This window comes from Etheostoma cragini, chromosome 10 (genome assembly GCF_013103735.1).
Source record: "Etheostoma cragini isolate CJK2018 chromosome 10, CSU_Ecrag_1.0, whole genome shotgun sequence".
Classification (NCBI taxonomy): Eukaryota; Metazoa; Chordata; class Actinopteri; order Perciformes; family Percidae; genus Etheostoma; species Etheostoma cragini.
In genome coordinates this window covers 24,786,894-24,803,813 of record NC_048416.1, presented here as the reverse complement: position 1 = coordinate 24,803,813, position 16,920 = coordinate 24,786,894, and the positions used below count along the sequence as shown (strand labels likewise).

Genomic DNA, 16,920 nt, shown 5'->3' with positions numbered 1-16,920 from the left:
CCCCCCCCCCCCCCCCCCATTCCCCTTGCGAGGGTCCACTCCTTATTGTCATTGGGCTCACGTAGGCTTGTGCTCAGGCACAAACGAACAACTTCTCACACAAAGAAAGCAGGCGCGCAACATATGTAACCAGCATGTTACCAGCCCCGTTGCCAGTCTTTAAGAGGAGTATGAATGCACGGCATGAGTGGTACGGCTGGTGGTGTGTGTGTGTGTGCTTGTGTGAGAGAATTGGAAGATGGTTGTGGAAAGAGGGGGAAGTGATGGAGTAGTGTGTGTGCATGTGACGGAGGAAAGGGCTGGGGATGGAAGGTTATATACAGATATCTGTGATAATGAGAGCTGGCACAGAGCCAAACTGCCTTCTAGAGAGAAAACAATTGTGCACGCTGTGTGTGTATGTGTGTGCATGCTTGCATTGGTGTGTGTGCATGAGATGTACATATATACTGTACATGGGAGACGGAAGGAAAGAGGTAAGTGGAAAAATGACAGCTAACCACGGGACAGATCATAGAGGGAAGTTTTCTAAAGGTGGCACGCAGATGAACAACTCCAACCCGGCTGGAAACTGAAGAAACAAGTCCACCTAGTGTTAAAATGAATCATCCAAAGGTTATGTGTAGAGCTTCAACAAGTTCTACAATGTTCCTAGATTCAATCCTGTCTCCTAGAAAGTATGTTTTAAATCTCACTTATATAAATTTGCAACAGCAAAAAAGAACCGTAATGTTGCTTGGATTACGTTGTCAATAAACATAATGTTGAAAATCATTTCCTATGTCGAAAAACATGTTCACTGACAACTTTATTTTTTTCTCTTGAAATATTAAAATAAAACGCATTCCTTTTTATGCCCCAACCTTACAACACACAGGACTTAGGTCTCCAATGGCAGAACATGATCAAGCAGGACTTATTTCTTTCTTTCAAAATATAGTATAAGAACGTCACTTCTGGGGAACAGGGTTGCTATACTCCACAAACTGTGAGTATAGAAAAAGAATCTGCACCCTTAAACTTCCCATTAGGCAGAATTAGTCCAGTGTACAAGATGAACACACATTAATTCCAACCTTCAACCCTTTAATGCTGTTTAGTATCATTAGCACACTTCTAACTGAACTGCAATGACCTGTGTTCTAAAGCACCAGAGTGCTGCACCAGCGTGGTTACAGAAGAAGTAAATTGGATGCAGTAGTGTAAATATAATACGGTGTGTGTATAATGAAACGAATATGGAATAGGTACCAAACGAGAGCATATGCAGACAACCCACTCACAACAGCATCAAATTCTTCAGGGAAGCGCCAGGTGTGTGGCAACACTCAGCTGTTTAAGAGGCTATTTAACCTCCAACTGGTCAAGTGGCCTGTTATGGAGCCATGTTGCAATTTTAGATCATGATGAACACAGTATGCAGAGTTAATATTAGTAGATCTATTGTAAATATTGTTGATTTTGTTTCTTTAAAGTTGGAGAGTAACAGTCCACTGTTGATGTAAGGCAATTCAATTGTTCACTAAAGTCATTTGTGGAAGATTTCCTAATTTATAAGGTATTTCAGAATTACCCTAAAACAGAATGTTTTAACAGTATGTCATGTTAACATGTTTACAACAGTATGTAGTAGAAATGTTTCCATCACAACGATGCAATAGATTTTCTTCTGAAAAAGGAACAATACAACTTTTCTTTTAGTTCTTGCGACTACGAGGTCGCCCCATTGATTGTACGGTACAATGGATGTAAGGGCTGGGTATCGGTACTCAATATCTTTATGGTATTGACCAAAATACTCCAGTACCAAGTAGTATCGAAACTTCTCCATTTAAACAAACCTGCATTTGATACTTTTGGACCCAAATCTAGAAAAAAATGACCATTTGTATAGTTTTGGTTGCAGCCAATCAAAGTCGCATTACCAATTTAAATGCGACGTTTGACTGGCCCACTACCGCAGCAGCTACAACACATACATCCTGTGGCGTGGCGAAGTCGAGCTAGGGTGTTGTATTTGAAAGAGTTGGCAGTTCAGCGTCACAAGATGCTTCCATTTACATGATGGGTATTGAATAAAGTACTGAAGTAACATTGGTATCGGTATCGCTTAAGGGTACTGGTATTGGCACTGGTATTGGATTTTTTAAACCCATTTTACCCAGCCCTATAATGGACATATTAAGAATAGCAACAAAGGATTATCTAACAAGTTTTGAAGTTTGTGGGTAACAATGGATGAAAGTCATTTTTCTTGGTCACAAAAATTATTATTTAGATTTACAGACACAAACGAACCTACAGCAAACTGTTAAACTTAAATACAGAAATATCTATATCTTCCATTAAACACACAAATTAATCTAAATGCATTGTCAACCTTTTTTTTTATCCAGTTAAATGCATACTTTCACCATGAATTTTGTTGGTTGTATTTATTACATTTTCTATAACTATTCAAATTGTACTATCTTCATCTTACAATTACTGTTGCGTTTACTAGACAGTACAGTTTATTGTTCAAAAACAAAATATCAGGTAGGTATTTGTTTTTATTAACTACCCTGTGTTCTATACATTCAGATGGTTCCGGACAGCTTCCGAATTCTGACTACAAGTAAACTCTGCTACAGTACTATTCCTCTGGGCAGTTGTGAGTTCATTGTCTTGGTCAAGGGCATTTACGACAGTGGCGGCTGAGGGAGGCCATAGTGTCACTTTACCCACCCACATTTTCCCATTTGGTCCCGAGATTCAAAACTGTTTCTAAACCTCTAGGCTACGGCCACTTGGTTGAGCAACGGGGTCAGCTGGGTCTATTTACACATACATTTTCTGAAGTACATCTAGAGAACTTGGACGAAACTGGTGAGAAAAAAAACGAAGGAAGAAGTAAACAGCTCTATTTATGTTTCTTAAACCTCTTTGTCGTATTTCTTTTCCTTCCATTTTGCAACCCGAGCACCATATAAGAGGCTCAGCTGTGTCGCTGTGTCTTCATGGACAGATGACAGTACTACTTTTCATCAAAAAAAATGCTGAGAAAACGGTATTTGCACAGTTTTGGAAACTGTAGCACATTTAACTGCAGTTTTATGGGCTGGATTCATTTTTTTAAAGATTTTTTAAGTTGTAAATTGATTTTAATAAAACAATGTAGGCTTTTTAATTTATCTAATTTTTTAAACAAAGGGAAAAACTAGAGTTAGTGATATAATACAACCTGTAGCAAAGGACAATTATTCACCTTCTTTACTGGCTGTTTATGAATTAAGCTGTGGTTGTACAAATTTCTACTTTGATGACTTTTAATGTCAATTGTGTCACTCTTTATAATATTTGATGTATTTCCTCTTTGTCTTTCAGGGCAACACGTTTTCATACAAATCCCTTGAGGTTTCTTTGTCTCACTGCACAGATTTGTTTTCTACCCTCCCCTCCTGTTTTTCATTTGTGCAAATAAATTAAAACTAATAGCTCTGATACCATTAGGAATACCACGTGCCTGTGTGTAACCCTGTAAACATACATGTGGAGTTATGGAAAAAAATAAAAGAGGAGGCAAACCGAGCTGATGCTTACAGGTACCTGACTGGAGAGGCTAAAGTTGGTGGCAGGGCTGCGTTTCTTGCTGGCGGTGGTGCCCGCGCTGTTGGCACTGCTTGCTGAGTTCTTCCGTTTCCTCCTCTTCGTCGTTGTCTGTCGGGCAGGCTCAGCTTTGGCACGACCAGCAAAGAGAAACAGAGGCAATGCCAAGAACATAACGCATACAGACGGAGACAAGGTGTAGGGGTGTGTGCAGTGTGGAGTGTTTGTGTGTTATAGGTCATGCAGTAGAATGGCTCGGACACATAGCATCATATGTGGAGAAACAAAGGCGTGCAGACAGAATTGTGCAAAATACCTCTTTACACATTACAGAGACAAGAGCAACTAGTCTACACTGATCCATGCTTTGTTTTCTTCAAAGGTTGAACCCGCACAAGCATTGATATCTCCCAAGACCTGCACTAGTAAGAAAGAACCCCTGTCCCATTTGCATAAATGTTCAACAATGGACCCTTACGCTCAACGTAATGTAAATTTGTTAATTATTCTGGTGCTGCACCGATTGCCAGATTAAAACTGCTCTGCTGAGGCAGAAAGCACATGTTCTCCTGTTTGTCTTACTGAACATGTGTGAACGGTTTCCATTCTTGTTGCAATACGGCAGATTGGATTTGCCTGTGTTTTTGTTCTAAATATTATGTTTTAGCCAGTGCTTCAAAATTATGCTTTTACATGCATTAATCTGGCATAGGTAACATGTATTTGTAAGATTTCCGGTATTAGTGCTGTTTTGAAACATGCAGATGGACTTGTACACAACATACATGGTATGGCCAGTGAGCAAATAAAATGCTTTCTAAGACTACAGACTGTGTAAGAGAGAAGATACCTTTTTTGTGATTTGTGGGAAATATTTCCGTTTTGAAGTTCTGTGGGTGTCCAGCTGAAACCAGAGACAAAATCGGTTTCATTTTATTCAGGTGATTGATTAACCTCAGAATGAGACCAGACGTGACAACAGAGAAAAATTAAGACAAACAACTGTAGATGCTACTCAACACCACTGGGAAACTTGTGCTTGGGTGGAAGATGTTTTTCCAATTACGAGTTTTACATAATTCCTGAAGGTGTAATTAAATCACAAGTGAAAACATTATTATCAAAAAGATATAAAGTACAGACAGAGGTTAAATAGAGATATTGGTGTTTCTAGTATTTACAAAATAATCTATGTTGTGCATAATTTATGAATAGATTGTTTAGCAAATTCTGCCAACATTTGTTAGAAAATCATTCCTTCAATCTCAAGGAAGACAAAAAACACTGCTGTGATCTGCAAACTGATGTCTGAAAATGAAATACATTTTTCGAGGTTATTACAAATCACACTGAGGGAGAAGCTTTCATATTCAGTTACAACAACCAGTAACTCGTGTTACAAACAAAACTGAAACTATCAGTAGCAAAACAATAAGGGGATTTTTATCAGTATCTTTTCCATTTTGATTCCTGACTTAGACGGACGTGTGTGTAAAAAAGTGCGCCTATTGTCAGAGACAATCATTTCTGTTATCTGACTGGTTTCCTTCAATGCTGAACCGGTGACGCACTAAAATCACTTCCATTTCCACCAAAAGGACTTATCAGAGCAAAAATGTGCCTGTGGCTTCCTTCCTGGTGAAATCCCAACCAGTTTCCGAGCTGGAGAAGAATTGCAGGAAAAGGGGAATAACACGCCACCAATGAGAGAAAACCGCATTTCCAGTTAAACTGCAAAGTTCAGGCAAACATTATGTGAAAATATAGATAGATGGCATGAAATGTCCCTAAAAAACACACTGAGGAGGCCTGACTTAAAGAAAGTATAACTGAACTTATGGATCAAAAACCAAAGATCAAACCAATAAAATGATAAAGCTGCATATTAAATTTAACTCCATTTCCCATTAAGCTGTTTCTCATAAATCAAACATGTATGATATAAAACCCAATGTAGGATTTTATATATGGATCTCTTTCCATGGGACAATTAACCCTCAATACAAGAGCTTTTTTTTCTCCTTTGACTTTATATTCATAAAATGCTTTCCATGTTTTTTCCCCCCCCTCTCTGTTTTTTTTTCTTCTTTTCTTTGAAGAACGTCAGCGACACTGGGGAGCCGCTGGCCGGGGAGCTGGATCTACAAGTCTGATTACACCCGGCACTCTTAATTAAAGTTACACAGGTCTGAGTCAAAGGCTTTTTGACTGGTGTTGGTTTTTAAAGACATCTCGTCACACCTCGCTAAGCATTGCTGTAATTTGCAGCCACTTCGATGTGTCCAAAAAAACTCGGCTTAGTCTTTCTCTCCAGCTTAAGACCGCACAGCCAATTTAAGCCTGGTACTTTTCAGAAACCACCCTTAAAACATCAATCATAGAGAGCTGAGAGGCCTGTTAAGATTGGCAAGGTTGAGATGCAAGAAGCAGCCCTGAATTCTGATTAATTTCAAATACCTGACAGGCAAAACATATTTAAGGGATTAGGACATATAATGGCAAATTTGGAAACATAAATGATGCAATAAAAACATAGTCCTATTCCTACAAAGTGGGTGATGGTACAGAATTAAACACTGTTTTTTTAGGGAATGGAAGTCTTTTTAGAAAATTTAAATGTTTTTCTGTTGTTATTTGACACCGTTTTGGACATGAACTTCTTATTCTATGGGCCCTGCTCAGAGAAGCGGGTTTAACCCGAGTTATTTGAAACCAGAAAAGCCCTTTTCAAAATCTTTAAGATTTTGGGGTTTGACTCAAAAAACCCTATCCAGATCTGCTTCTTAGAACAGGCACATGGGCAGCAAAGACATGTGTTTTAACAATAGTTACCTGGTGGGGCTACCATCCTCTGCCATTTTTGGAATAGGCATGTCTTGAGACAGTCCCGTGGGCTGAGGTTGTAGGTCTTGTGCCTTGACATAAGCTCCTGCATGGGCTCCAGGATGACACACAACTGCTGACACAACAGGACAAACCAAACGTTCAGTTGAAGCAGATTTATTTAACATGTCATGAGAAAACAGTGTCCTGTCCACTGCTGTTGCCTCTTATCAAGCTAAAGCAAAACAACATCCATAAAAACAGAGTCTGTTGCACAATTAATCACCCATAGACTGACTTTGAGTGATTAATTGTGCAGTAAATCTACTTTTTATAGACACTATTAATAAGTGCCTTTAAAAACAGGTTTATTGTCAAGAGCTTTAGAGAGGAGACTGATAGAGAGAGAAAGATGGGCAGGACAATACATTTTAACATGAGCAGCTGTTTAAAACTCACATATGTATGACACATTAAGGCATCAATACACACATGCTGGGAAATGACAAAACAGTCCCTTGTTCCCACACTGAACTGCAACAATATTCTCCAGTTAAAAGTACAATATTCTGTCTGCTGAAATCTGTAAATCTCTGGTGATCTGCAGTGAGAGGAACCAGGGGTCAGCCTGTCATTTTAAATACATCAGGCTTAGTTTATCCAGATAACATCTGGATAACATTTCTGGTCAGCCCCCCTCTTTTTTCAATAACAGCAACCATCCAAAGGCTTGTTGGTGTAGTCAGAGGACAATGGTTGAACAGTAGTACTGTCTTATTGCTGAACCAATCACAGGCTAACACTAGGATCAAACTCCAGCCAACCTGCCCGTCTATTTTTCTTTCATACTTTACTCTATCTTTGAAAATGTGACCATTATACCCACCTCTCCCAGTCCCTGACACTCGCACAACATTTATTTTTATTTTTTATTATCATGAGCAGTGCAAGCTTTTGAGATGGTTTCCTATGCTATTTTGTGTAGTGTCTTATCATATTTTGTCTGTATTCATCTGTTATGGCAGGTAGGTTTTAACCTGATTCACTAATGTTCAAATGCAGCGGCACATAAAAAGTAAGGTATTTTAATGAGCACCCATATTGTTTGGTTATAAGGACCCCGTCCTGCCCTGTCAACCCCTGATATATGGAGCAATACCTCGCTATTGGAGATGATAGTAGCTTACAGTACTTTAGATATACGTAATAATATTTTAACAGAAAAATGTCTGAATTTCCTGAAAAACAAGTTCAGGCACAAAAAATACTTAGTTAAGATAAGACACTTTATGGTTAAAAGAAACCAAAGCTGAAGAGAATCCTTGTGTGTCAAAGACAAGGAAGAACATATTATAAAAGGATACAGTAAATCTGGAATCTATCTAAATCTATCAGTAAAATCTATCAGTAAAAAGTCATTAATAATCTGATGCAACTGAGTATTTTTTTTTTTTTAACCCTAACCCTACATAGCTGCAGGACGGCGGACCAGCCAAGCAGTTGTTAGTGTTTCCCAGTCAGAGTGTGCTGTAAGGTCGACGATCACTGGTGTGAAAGGAGGTGTGGTTTTACTAACTTGCTCAAGGGCACTTTGACAGTTGTTACTGAGACAAAGGAGTCTGTTAATCATTCTCTGCATGCTCAAATGATCTCATCTGACCTTCAGCATCCCACCACCCCTACATTTCTGATGTCAATTCTAATCAACATGCTCATCCTTTTTTCAGCTGTACTGTACAGTTGCGTGGCGGTAAGATGTAAAACAAGGAGAAAACTTTGACTGTATCATGGACTGTATCTATTACCTACTACTATGTCATGAACAGGTGTGTAGGTTTTTATACAAATCATTTCTGCAGAAAACCTTGCGGAAATGTTTCAACATGGTGGTTATTCAAACCAGGAAGGTTCACCAGTCCTGGGTTTCAAACTAGTCATTCTAACAACCATAGCTGCTTACGCCAAATTACCCTACATAAACATAGTAATGTCTGTTCCCTGTGTTAGGCAGTGTTTTGATGCCATGCAGCTCGAGGTAAAGTGAACATCCCTGTAGCAGACTAATCCCATGTTCTCCTCTGATAGTTCCCTCCTGACACAGTAATATCCCTCCCCAGCTCAGCCAACAAGCCCTGGCTCTCAGCCTGAAAACATATGCTATTTTCAGGCTGAATAGTAGGAAGCCGGCAGCTCCAATAGATGGCAAGGCTTAAATACTCCAAATGAAAAACAAGAGAGAAAGTGTGTGTGTGTGTGTGTGTGTGTGTGAGAGTAACAGAAAGGCCGGTTGTAACCTCTGAGCCAGGAAACTGTCAGTCTCTTTTGGAAGGACTGATAAACACTGGGGAAGGCCTTTTCCAGAGACACATTATTGTCAGTTTAATGTGAGGAAAAGGTGTATTTTACTTTGACATCCTCGGATAACAGTAGGTCAAAATATATTATGCAAAGGGTGTAATATGATGAACAACAGCAGTGGATCCCCAATCTGGGGATCGGGAAGATGATACAAAAGGAATCGTGAGATGATTTTGGTTTGTCTGACCTTTCTGTAATCTTTGCTTTGTTCCTGTGAAAAATTGTGAGGTTTTATCTCTTCAGGCCTCAAAATAGTATCCAAGTGAAGCAGTCTATTAATCAATGAGGGGTTGCAAGTCGACATTGACTTGTTATAAGGGTCACAACAAGCCAAAAAGGTTGTGAACCACTGCTTTACAGGATTCAATGAAATCATAGAATCCTTAACCCTAACCCTTCAATTCAATGTCTTCTTGATGCTCTTTATACCTGGCACTCTTTGTGAAATCACATGCTCAAAATGCATATTCAGTAAACTAAATAACATTGCTTTTTAACTAGTCAAATAATGTATTTCTGTTTATGGTGTTTTCATTTTACTGAAATGAAAGAAAACCTCAGATGGGAGTTAAATCCCTTGTTAAGATGAATGCTTTCTGTACTATTTAAAATAAAACCACATCATGCTGTGGGAAAGTTCTTAATTTGGCAGACGTGTAAGGATTTATGTGACATATGTCAGGTTTCGACCACTGAGGCCATGCAAATCATTTTGACACACTAAACATTCTTCAAAAACAAAGCTGGGTCTATTAAGACACAAACAACTTCCATAAAATGCATGCTGTCAGCAAACACAAATAAAGGCTTAAATCTTGTTTCATTGTTACGTTTGGTAAGCACTGACCATCTGAATCACCAAAATGAACAGAAGCCACATTTTTTAGTATGTAATTACAGATACTTGAATTATGTTTTCTCTTTCAGCTGCATTACAGTTGCTTTCTGTATAGAAAATCATTGTTATAGGCAAACAAAAACAGCCACCCTGCTTCCTCTCCCTCTCTGTGTCTTTCTTCACTCAGTTATTATAAGCAGCGGAGGTGCCGTTCCCTGATTCGCGCGCCATTTCACAATTATGAGTCTCAACAGGGAGCGTTCATTAATGTTATGCTAATTTTCTGTATCCAATTAATTCTTCTCTCTCCCGCTCGCTCTTGTTCTCCCATTTGGAAATCGTAGCTGTCAGTCAACTATGGCGTCGAGAAACACAAACAAAACCCTGTGAAATAATCACTAATGTATTCAGCCGGCTTACACTTCCTATTTCCGTAAATTATATTGCTGCGGTCAGGTAGAAAAAACCTGTATTTGCAGAGAGTAAAGAAGAAATAAGTGCTTATAGTTTTGTTTTGATGCTTTGCACTTTTAATATACACTCAAGTTTCAAACACCCGAGAGTCATAAACCGTGTTCAGCACACAAAATTAAAAGCATAAGCTTTTAAATCCAGTACGAGAGAGAAAAAAAAGTCACATTGTAGTCACATTATGACCCCTAACTAAACTTAAGAGTTAACATGAGAATGTGAAAAAACATATCTATACTCAAACACTGAACATACCTGTAACGGTAACATTGAATATAAAATATTACAGATTTACTGCAGAGCAAGAACTGTAATCATATTAAGGGACATATTAAAGATTAAGTATGCATAAGCAACATGGAAGCACAAGCAACATGCAATTCTTAATTTAAAAATGGACAAGAATTGTACCGTTGTGTGAATTAAAGTGTGAAGAGATGAGAACAAAAACCAAAGTAGACTGACAATCATAGACATTGTCAGACACGCATTAACACACGCACACGCACACACACACACACACACACGCACACGCACACGCACACGCACACGCACACACACACACACACAGAGTCCTTACCCTGAGGTAGTTGAGGGTGAAGTTGGTCAAGCCCATGCGAGTGATGTTTTTGGACAGTTGTTCCAGCACCTGAGGGTCTTGTGCCTGAAGTCAGCAGTAGAAAAGTAAAATGAAGTACAAATGCATATATAAGATATTTATTTGTACATCCTTATTTTCTTATGTTTGCATTCAACTGACTACCAATAAACTAATTATCTACAGGCAATTAGTCTAATTGGCATTCATCAAATAATGCACATTTGACACATTCACACCCTTGAGTTATAAATGCAACTACTTAACATTGTTATCGCAGCTGTGCCATGAAGCTGAATGGAAGTATTTCAGGCCTTCATTTCACACTATTGTCAAACTGTGAGGCTAATTAATCAATACTATTTTGTGATTCCATTTAAATTTCCACACATTTTAAATTTCGTATCTACTGGATTTGATGATGTTGCTCAGTGTATGTATGTAGGATCTGGGCAGCAGGGAAAATGAGTTTATAATTTTAAGTTGTTGGAAAAACTGGACAAAATATACAGATGCATCTCAATCTTTTATTTTATGTATTGTGCTTTTTGCTTTTTGGTAATGTGACAGCGTGATGTGGTCCAGTTGACAGTTGCATCGTTCACATAAAAGACCACCACCATAACTGAAGAAAATTAATTTATTGCAAAATAGAAAACGCATGCAATCCCTGTGATTATACAGTATGTGTAGGCGTAAAGAATCTTACATAAGAACAAAGCAAAAGTAGCAATTATAGAAGAACTTCTGTTTGAAAAAAAAGACTATTCACTATTTGCTTGTTTGCCGCACCAAAAATAAGCAGTAAAATCATAAAAAGCTGTAGGTATTGACAGAGCAAAACATAGCCCAGACTGAGGAGAAGCAGTGAGCACACTCGCATTCACCGCCTCATGAAAAATGCATAATTCTATCTCCAGTCACATCTCTGTGTGTAGAGTCAAGAGGGAAGTAAAATAGTTCTTCTGTACCGTCAGCAGACCACCATGAGTGACAGGAGAATTGAATTTGTTTGCATTATTTGGCCGACAGCGGATCAGAATCTGAATTACTTTACTCATCAAGTTGAATTAGTCTAAATGCACTGTACAGGAATCTGCCTTGGCAGCACCGGTGCAGCCATGTATCAACAATTTGTGGTGTAGCACGGGTAAATGCTGGCACATATGGCGCAGGAACAACACAGACACTTAGTTCAAAAGGCCAAAGACAAACAACCGAGTACAAACTCTAGGAAAACACATTCAGCTTAAAAGAGGCTTGGCAATGGTCCATATAAAATGTTTAAATAGTGAGATGCTGCTCAGCAGTTGTGCAATCTAACAAAATACGTGGACTGGGCTTAAAGTACTAATGTTTTATACTATTCACGGTGACAATTTTATTATACTGAACAAAATATTGCATTCTTTATTTTATTGCTAAAGTGACTTTGCATATTAAGATTTTACATTTGAAAAATCATCTTATAAAATATAATCCATTGTTAAGGGGTTAAAATACCCAATTTTATTTTATGTAGTTAACCTCTGCTCCAGCTTAACCTAGTAAAAGTCTGTTTCTACATTAATGAATCATTAAAAATGATCAAATAATATGATACAAAACAATACAGTATAATAATCACAGAGGCTGTTTGTCAGCATACAAATATGTTTGATAACTGGAGTATATTTTCCTAATAATACTAATATAGACACTCGTGCATACTGTTGTATTGCAACTTCTACTTCAGTAAATGATCTGAGTACGTCTTACATAAAAACCTAGTATTTACTACCTACTTGGATATATTGTTTAAAAACTGTTTATGTGTTAATGTCTCTTTGGAGACTATTACTGTTGCTATTACGTGTTTGACAGCTGTTGCATCTTGCTGCATTATTTGTAAATGCTTTATCGCTATAAATTGCATGTTTTGATATGTAGCAGTTTGAATTCTACACTACTGCGCTACCTGATCTGTGTACGAGAGAATGCATTCTGTATGTGTGGGTGGTAGGGTGAACAGTAGCAGATGTTAGGGAGGATTAACTTCCGTAGTGTTTTATCTGTGTGTATTTCTCCATCGTCTTTGTGTATTTTTACCACCCCTTGAAGAAGGAAATAAACCTTTTGTGGTGTAAAGTAAGAACATTTACTTAAGCACTGTACTTAAGTAGAGTTTTGAGATCAATTGTATTTCTAGTTAATACTTCTACTACATTACAATTCACAGGGAAAAGTTGTACCTTTCAGCCCTGTACATTTATTTTGCAGCTAAAGTAAAAAAAGTTACTGCCAGTTATGATTTTCGAATATTATAAAATATTATATTCTCAAGTTGTGGTATTGTTACTTTTACTTAATTAAAGGATCTGAAAACTTACACCACTGTTTTTTATGGTGTTATTATGGATAATTAAGTTAAACCTTAACTTAAAACAAACATCAACTAAAGGTTTCTGAATGGACTTCAGGAGGCGGAGCTTTGCTGCTGGCTGCCAACAAGCACTATTAAAGCCATTGTCAAGACAAATGGAAGAACAAGTTAAAAACTGTTGACACCCAAATGTTTTATTGAACAAAAATCAATTGCCAATTTTGTTTCTGACTTCAACACAGATGAGACAGCATCTAGTGGGTGTTTCAGGAACTGCAGAAACAAACAGCTATTCTGTCTTCTCATCATATGTAGTAATTCCGTAAAGAAATACGCTGCATTTGTTTTACAATTAGTAGGTATTTACACTATGTTGTACCTGTATCAGGTACAATGTAACTGTATCAGTTAGATTTATTGTTTGATACTATTACAATCTCTAAAGATTTGGGTCAAACTGAAAAGTCAAACACACCTCTAGCATCAATCATATTAATATCAAATGCAGGCTGCATTTTTATAAACTTCTGAAAACTAAAATAAGAAATAACTTTATTTCTTGTTCAGTCCAACAGTTCCTCTTGAGTGACTGTTCAGTAGTTCAGCTCACATTAAAAAACTGGACCCTTAACAGTGGTTACATCTGTACTAGTATCTGCAGATTCAAACTCTCCTGCTCTGATTCCCATGTGTCTGAATCTGCTTTCATTAGTCCCAGCAACGATCAAAAGACTGAACTCACACTCGCACACAAATCACTGAAGATCTGGCCAGGACCTGCAATACCCCACAATATTCCAGTCTCTAGGAATTAGTGTGAATGCCCAGAGGGGCCAATTTATTGGTGAGTGAAATTCATATGAAGATTTGGCCAAAAAATAAGCTGGCTGTACAGATGAAGCTGCCTTTTACACAAACCTTTAGGTCCATGGGGGTAAATGGAAAATTCTTGGAATAAATCGTTTTATTCATCAATCAAATTGAAAGAAGTGCATGCATATACACTGGATTAAATGTCAGTGCTGTAAAGGAAAAATAGGACTTTAAACTATTGTTTTTTCAAAACTTCTTACCAAAGCCTTTTTCAGACATAAGATTATGATTAAGATTATTAGTCCTTTATTAGTCCCACAAGGGGAAATTACAATTTACACTCTGTTGTTATTACACACATTACACACAGGCCTGAATTACCCACAAATGCTCAGGTCTCATAAATGCACTAAATGTTAAGGTACGCTGAGCGGTTGAGTATTCAGTGCCTTGCTCAAGAGCACCTTGGTAGCACCCAGGAGGTGAATTGGCACCACCATACAATGGTCCATAGAGGGACTTGAACCAACATCCCTCCAGGTCCCAACCCAACTCCCTACAGACTGAGCCACCATACATAACATTGCTGACTTCATTTATCTGTTAAAGTAGACCCAGTTTTGTCACTTAAGACATTGCTGGCTTTTATGTATATGTTCCCTACGGCTTTTTTCAAACATGACAGGACATTCATGGAGAGAGAGGTGTCTTCACTGATGTAAATCAGCTGCGAGTAAAAAAGTGTTATGATATGATAAGCAAGGTGTTTTCTGTTCTCTCAAAGGCTGCACCGACTGACAAAATTAAAACTTATTATTATGGATTTTAACGCTTATTTTGCAGTTGAAGCTTTCATTAATAACAATCTTGAGTGCGATGGAAGCCCGCCCTACCAATAGATTTCTCACACTCGTCAATTTCATCATTTATTAGGTACCAAACTCCGCTGCCTGTTTTATAAAATCAAACCTCAAGTTCCGAATTTCTATTTGCTCATAAGCTGTATATAAATTATTTTGCTGGATATTCTTTTAAGTTGAAAGCTGACTGATAATAATCTCCATAACAACATAAAGATGCTCATTTAAAGTGGTTTACAAAATCGATTTTCTTTTCTTTGAGTATGGTGAATGATACTTGGGAAAATGATCTTAATCAAGTGAACGAAAGGTAGATTCAATATCTCCTATTTAATTTGTCTTTGTGTATTAAATCTTGTGCTGCTGGACTCTTTAAGTTGATCTGACGGCATCCAAATCAGACTTGTGCAGTATGAAAGACTGCGGATACGTTAGTTGTTCTGACCTCGTAAGATTGCAGTCATGACTCGGGCACCTATTCAGACATGGGACATTACATAACATTAATTTAGCTGACTCTTTCTTCCAAAGCAACTTACAATAAATGCATTTAATCATGAACATACCACCCAAAAATCACAAGAATCATGTGGTAGATAAAATACTGTTTCAAGTTTTACATTTCAGAAAGAAGAGATAGAGAACGGTATTCAGACCAACATGTAAAATTGTCCACACATTTATGTAAATAGGTGCATGTCTGAAAGAAGCTAGTTTTGTAACCCTGTTGTCCTTGAAACATATAAAAAAGCATCAGTGTTTGGCATTGGGGCCAATGTGAATATACACTGCAGTGTACTAGGTACACCTAGCTAAAAGCAGTGCAGTCTAATACAACAGCCATGCAATAAAACATTTATGAAGGTTAAAATGTTCAGTTTTGAGCAGTTTGTGGTGCTGTTGGATTGTGGTTTACTGTACTGAGAGGTAACATAGTGTCATTGATAGAAAAGTGGTTGGACAAAATAACAGAAACACCTGTCAACAGCTTCAGATCAATATCATTTGAAAATGGAAGTAGAGCTCCAGCTTCACTTCTCAGCTCCAGTGACTAAATATGTGTTACACTTAGTGGAATTAAGCAGATAATTCATTCGACCTTGTTTTTTCCCCTCCCTCTCCCTTTTCAGACAAGGGCCCTTTTTTATCCTTGGTGGCCTTTGATGTCTGCAAATAAATTGGTTTGCAAAAATCCCTCCAAACTGCTTTGTTGGCGTTTAAATTTCATATGCTCATGAAAAGCTTTTAAAAGTGTCTTGGCAGAGTGCACAGACCCTCGTTAGGATTTAAAAATTGAAACCTTAAATGGGCAGATCTGGGGGGCTTTGTCGCTTGTTAATGATGTCACACTTACGTGCATGGCTAGGATGCTGCGGGGGATGAGCTCTCGGTACTGCCGGATGGTAAAGTGCCACGTCTTGATCCTCATCAGATCATCAAAGGCAAACTCCAGTATCAAACGACCCTCTGTACAAACCTGGACAAATATCACAAAGTTAGTGTTACTTTACATACCTCTTGAGTCAGATACATTTTCCAGCAATCCTTAACCGGCTGGCAGGCGGCCGTCACTGATTTCAACACAGAAAACAAAAAAAATTGTGTTTATTGCCCAGGCGTGATTTTGATTTTTTTTTTTAAATGTTAAAAGGATTTTGTCTCCGTTTTGAAAACTGTGCAAGGACTTGGTAGAATGGAGCAGCTATTATGCTAGCAATATTTACTCTGCTCGCTTCCCTTATTCAGAGCATCTGTCCTTGGGCCTCTCAACTATCCAGCTATTTCTAAAATGTGAAAATAAATGTAATCTGGAGAGGGGTGTGTTTACACCAGAGACAAAAGAACTTCAGGTCAGAGAGAGTTGCCAATTAGGAGGAGAGAGAGCGAGAGAAAAAGAGAGAGAGAAAAAGAGAGAGAGCGAGAGAGAGAGAGAACGAGAGAAACATTGAAAAAAAAATTTCGCCCCTTTAGCTGAATTCAGCGCTTGCCGGGGCCCTTATGCTTCTCCCATATTTCGTTGCTGTGACAACCAGGGAGAAAGAGGAGAGAGAGAGAAACGGAGAGACAGACAGAGAAGGGGGAAAAAAAATCAGCTGATTAGTTGGCATGGCAACGGCAAAGATGTAATCCCACCAGACACACTCTAATCAATGCCCCCAGCGCAGATGGTCTCCTGAGGATCAGCAAGAAAGAGGCTAGCGGCCATAAT

The 16,920-nt window shown here is 38.2% G+C and overlaps 1 protein-coding gene across 7 annotated transcripts in view; it reads right to left on the bottom strand.

Moving 5' to 3' along the window:
* ldb2a (LIM domain binding 2a) overlaps nucleotides 1–16,920 on the bottom strand; it is an 85,693-nt gene that overhangs the window by 5,543 nt on the left and 63,230 nt on the right. Inside the window, exons 4-8 of one of the 7 annotated variants that reach the window (XM_034883701.1) lie at nucleotides 16,066–16,188; nucleotides 10,659–10,742; nucleotides 6,421–6,544; nucleotides 4,439–4,492; nucleotides 3,583–3,731 (exon numbers count right to left, since the gene is read on the bottom strand). In XM_034883701.1, the coding sequence (XP_034739592.1) occupies nucleotides 3,583–3,731; nucleotides 4,439–4,492; nucleotides 6,421–6,544; nucleotides 10,659–10,742; nucleotides 16,066–16,188 (534 nt within the window). The remainder of the gene's footprint in view (nucleotides 1–3,582; nucleotides 3,732–4,438; nucleotides 4,493–6,420; nucleotides 6,545–10,658; nucleotides 10,743–16,065; nucleotides 16,189–16,920) is intronic. The other 6 variants (XM_034883703.1, XM_034883705.1, XM_034883707.1 and 3 more) reach the window with 6 other exon arrangements.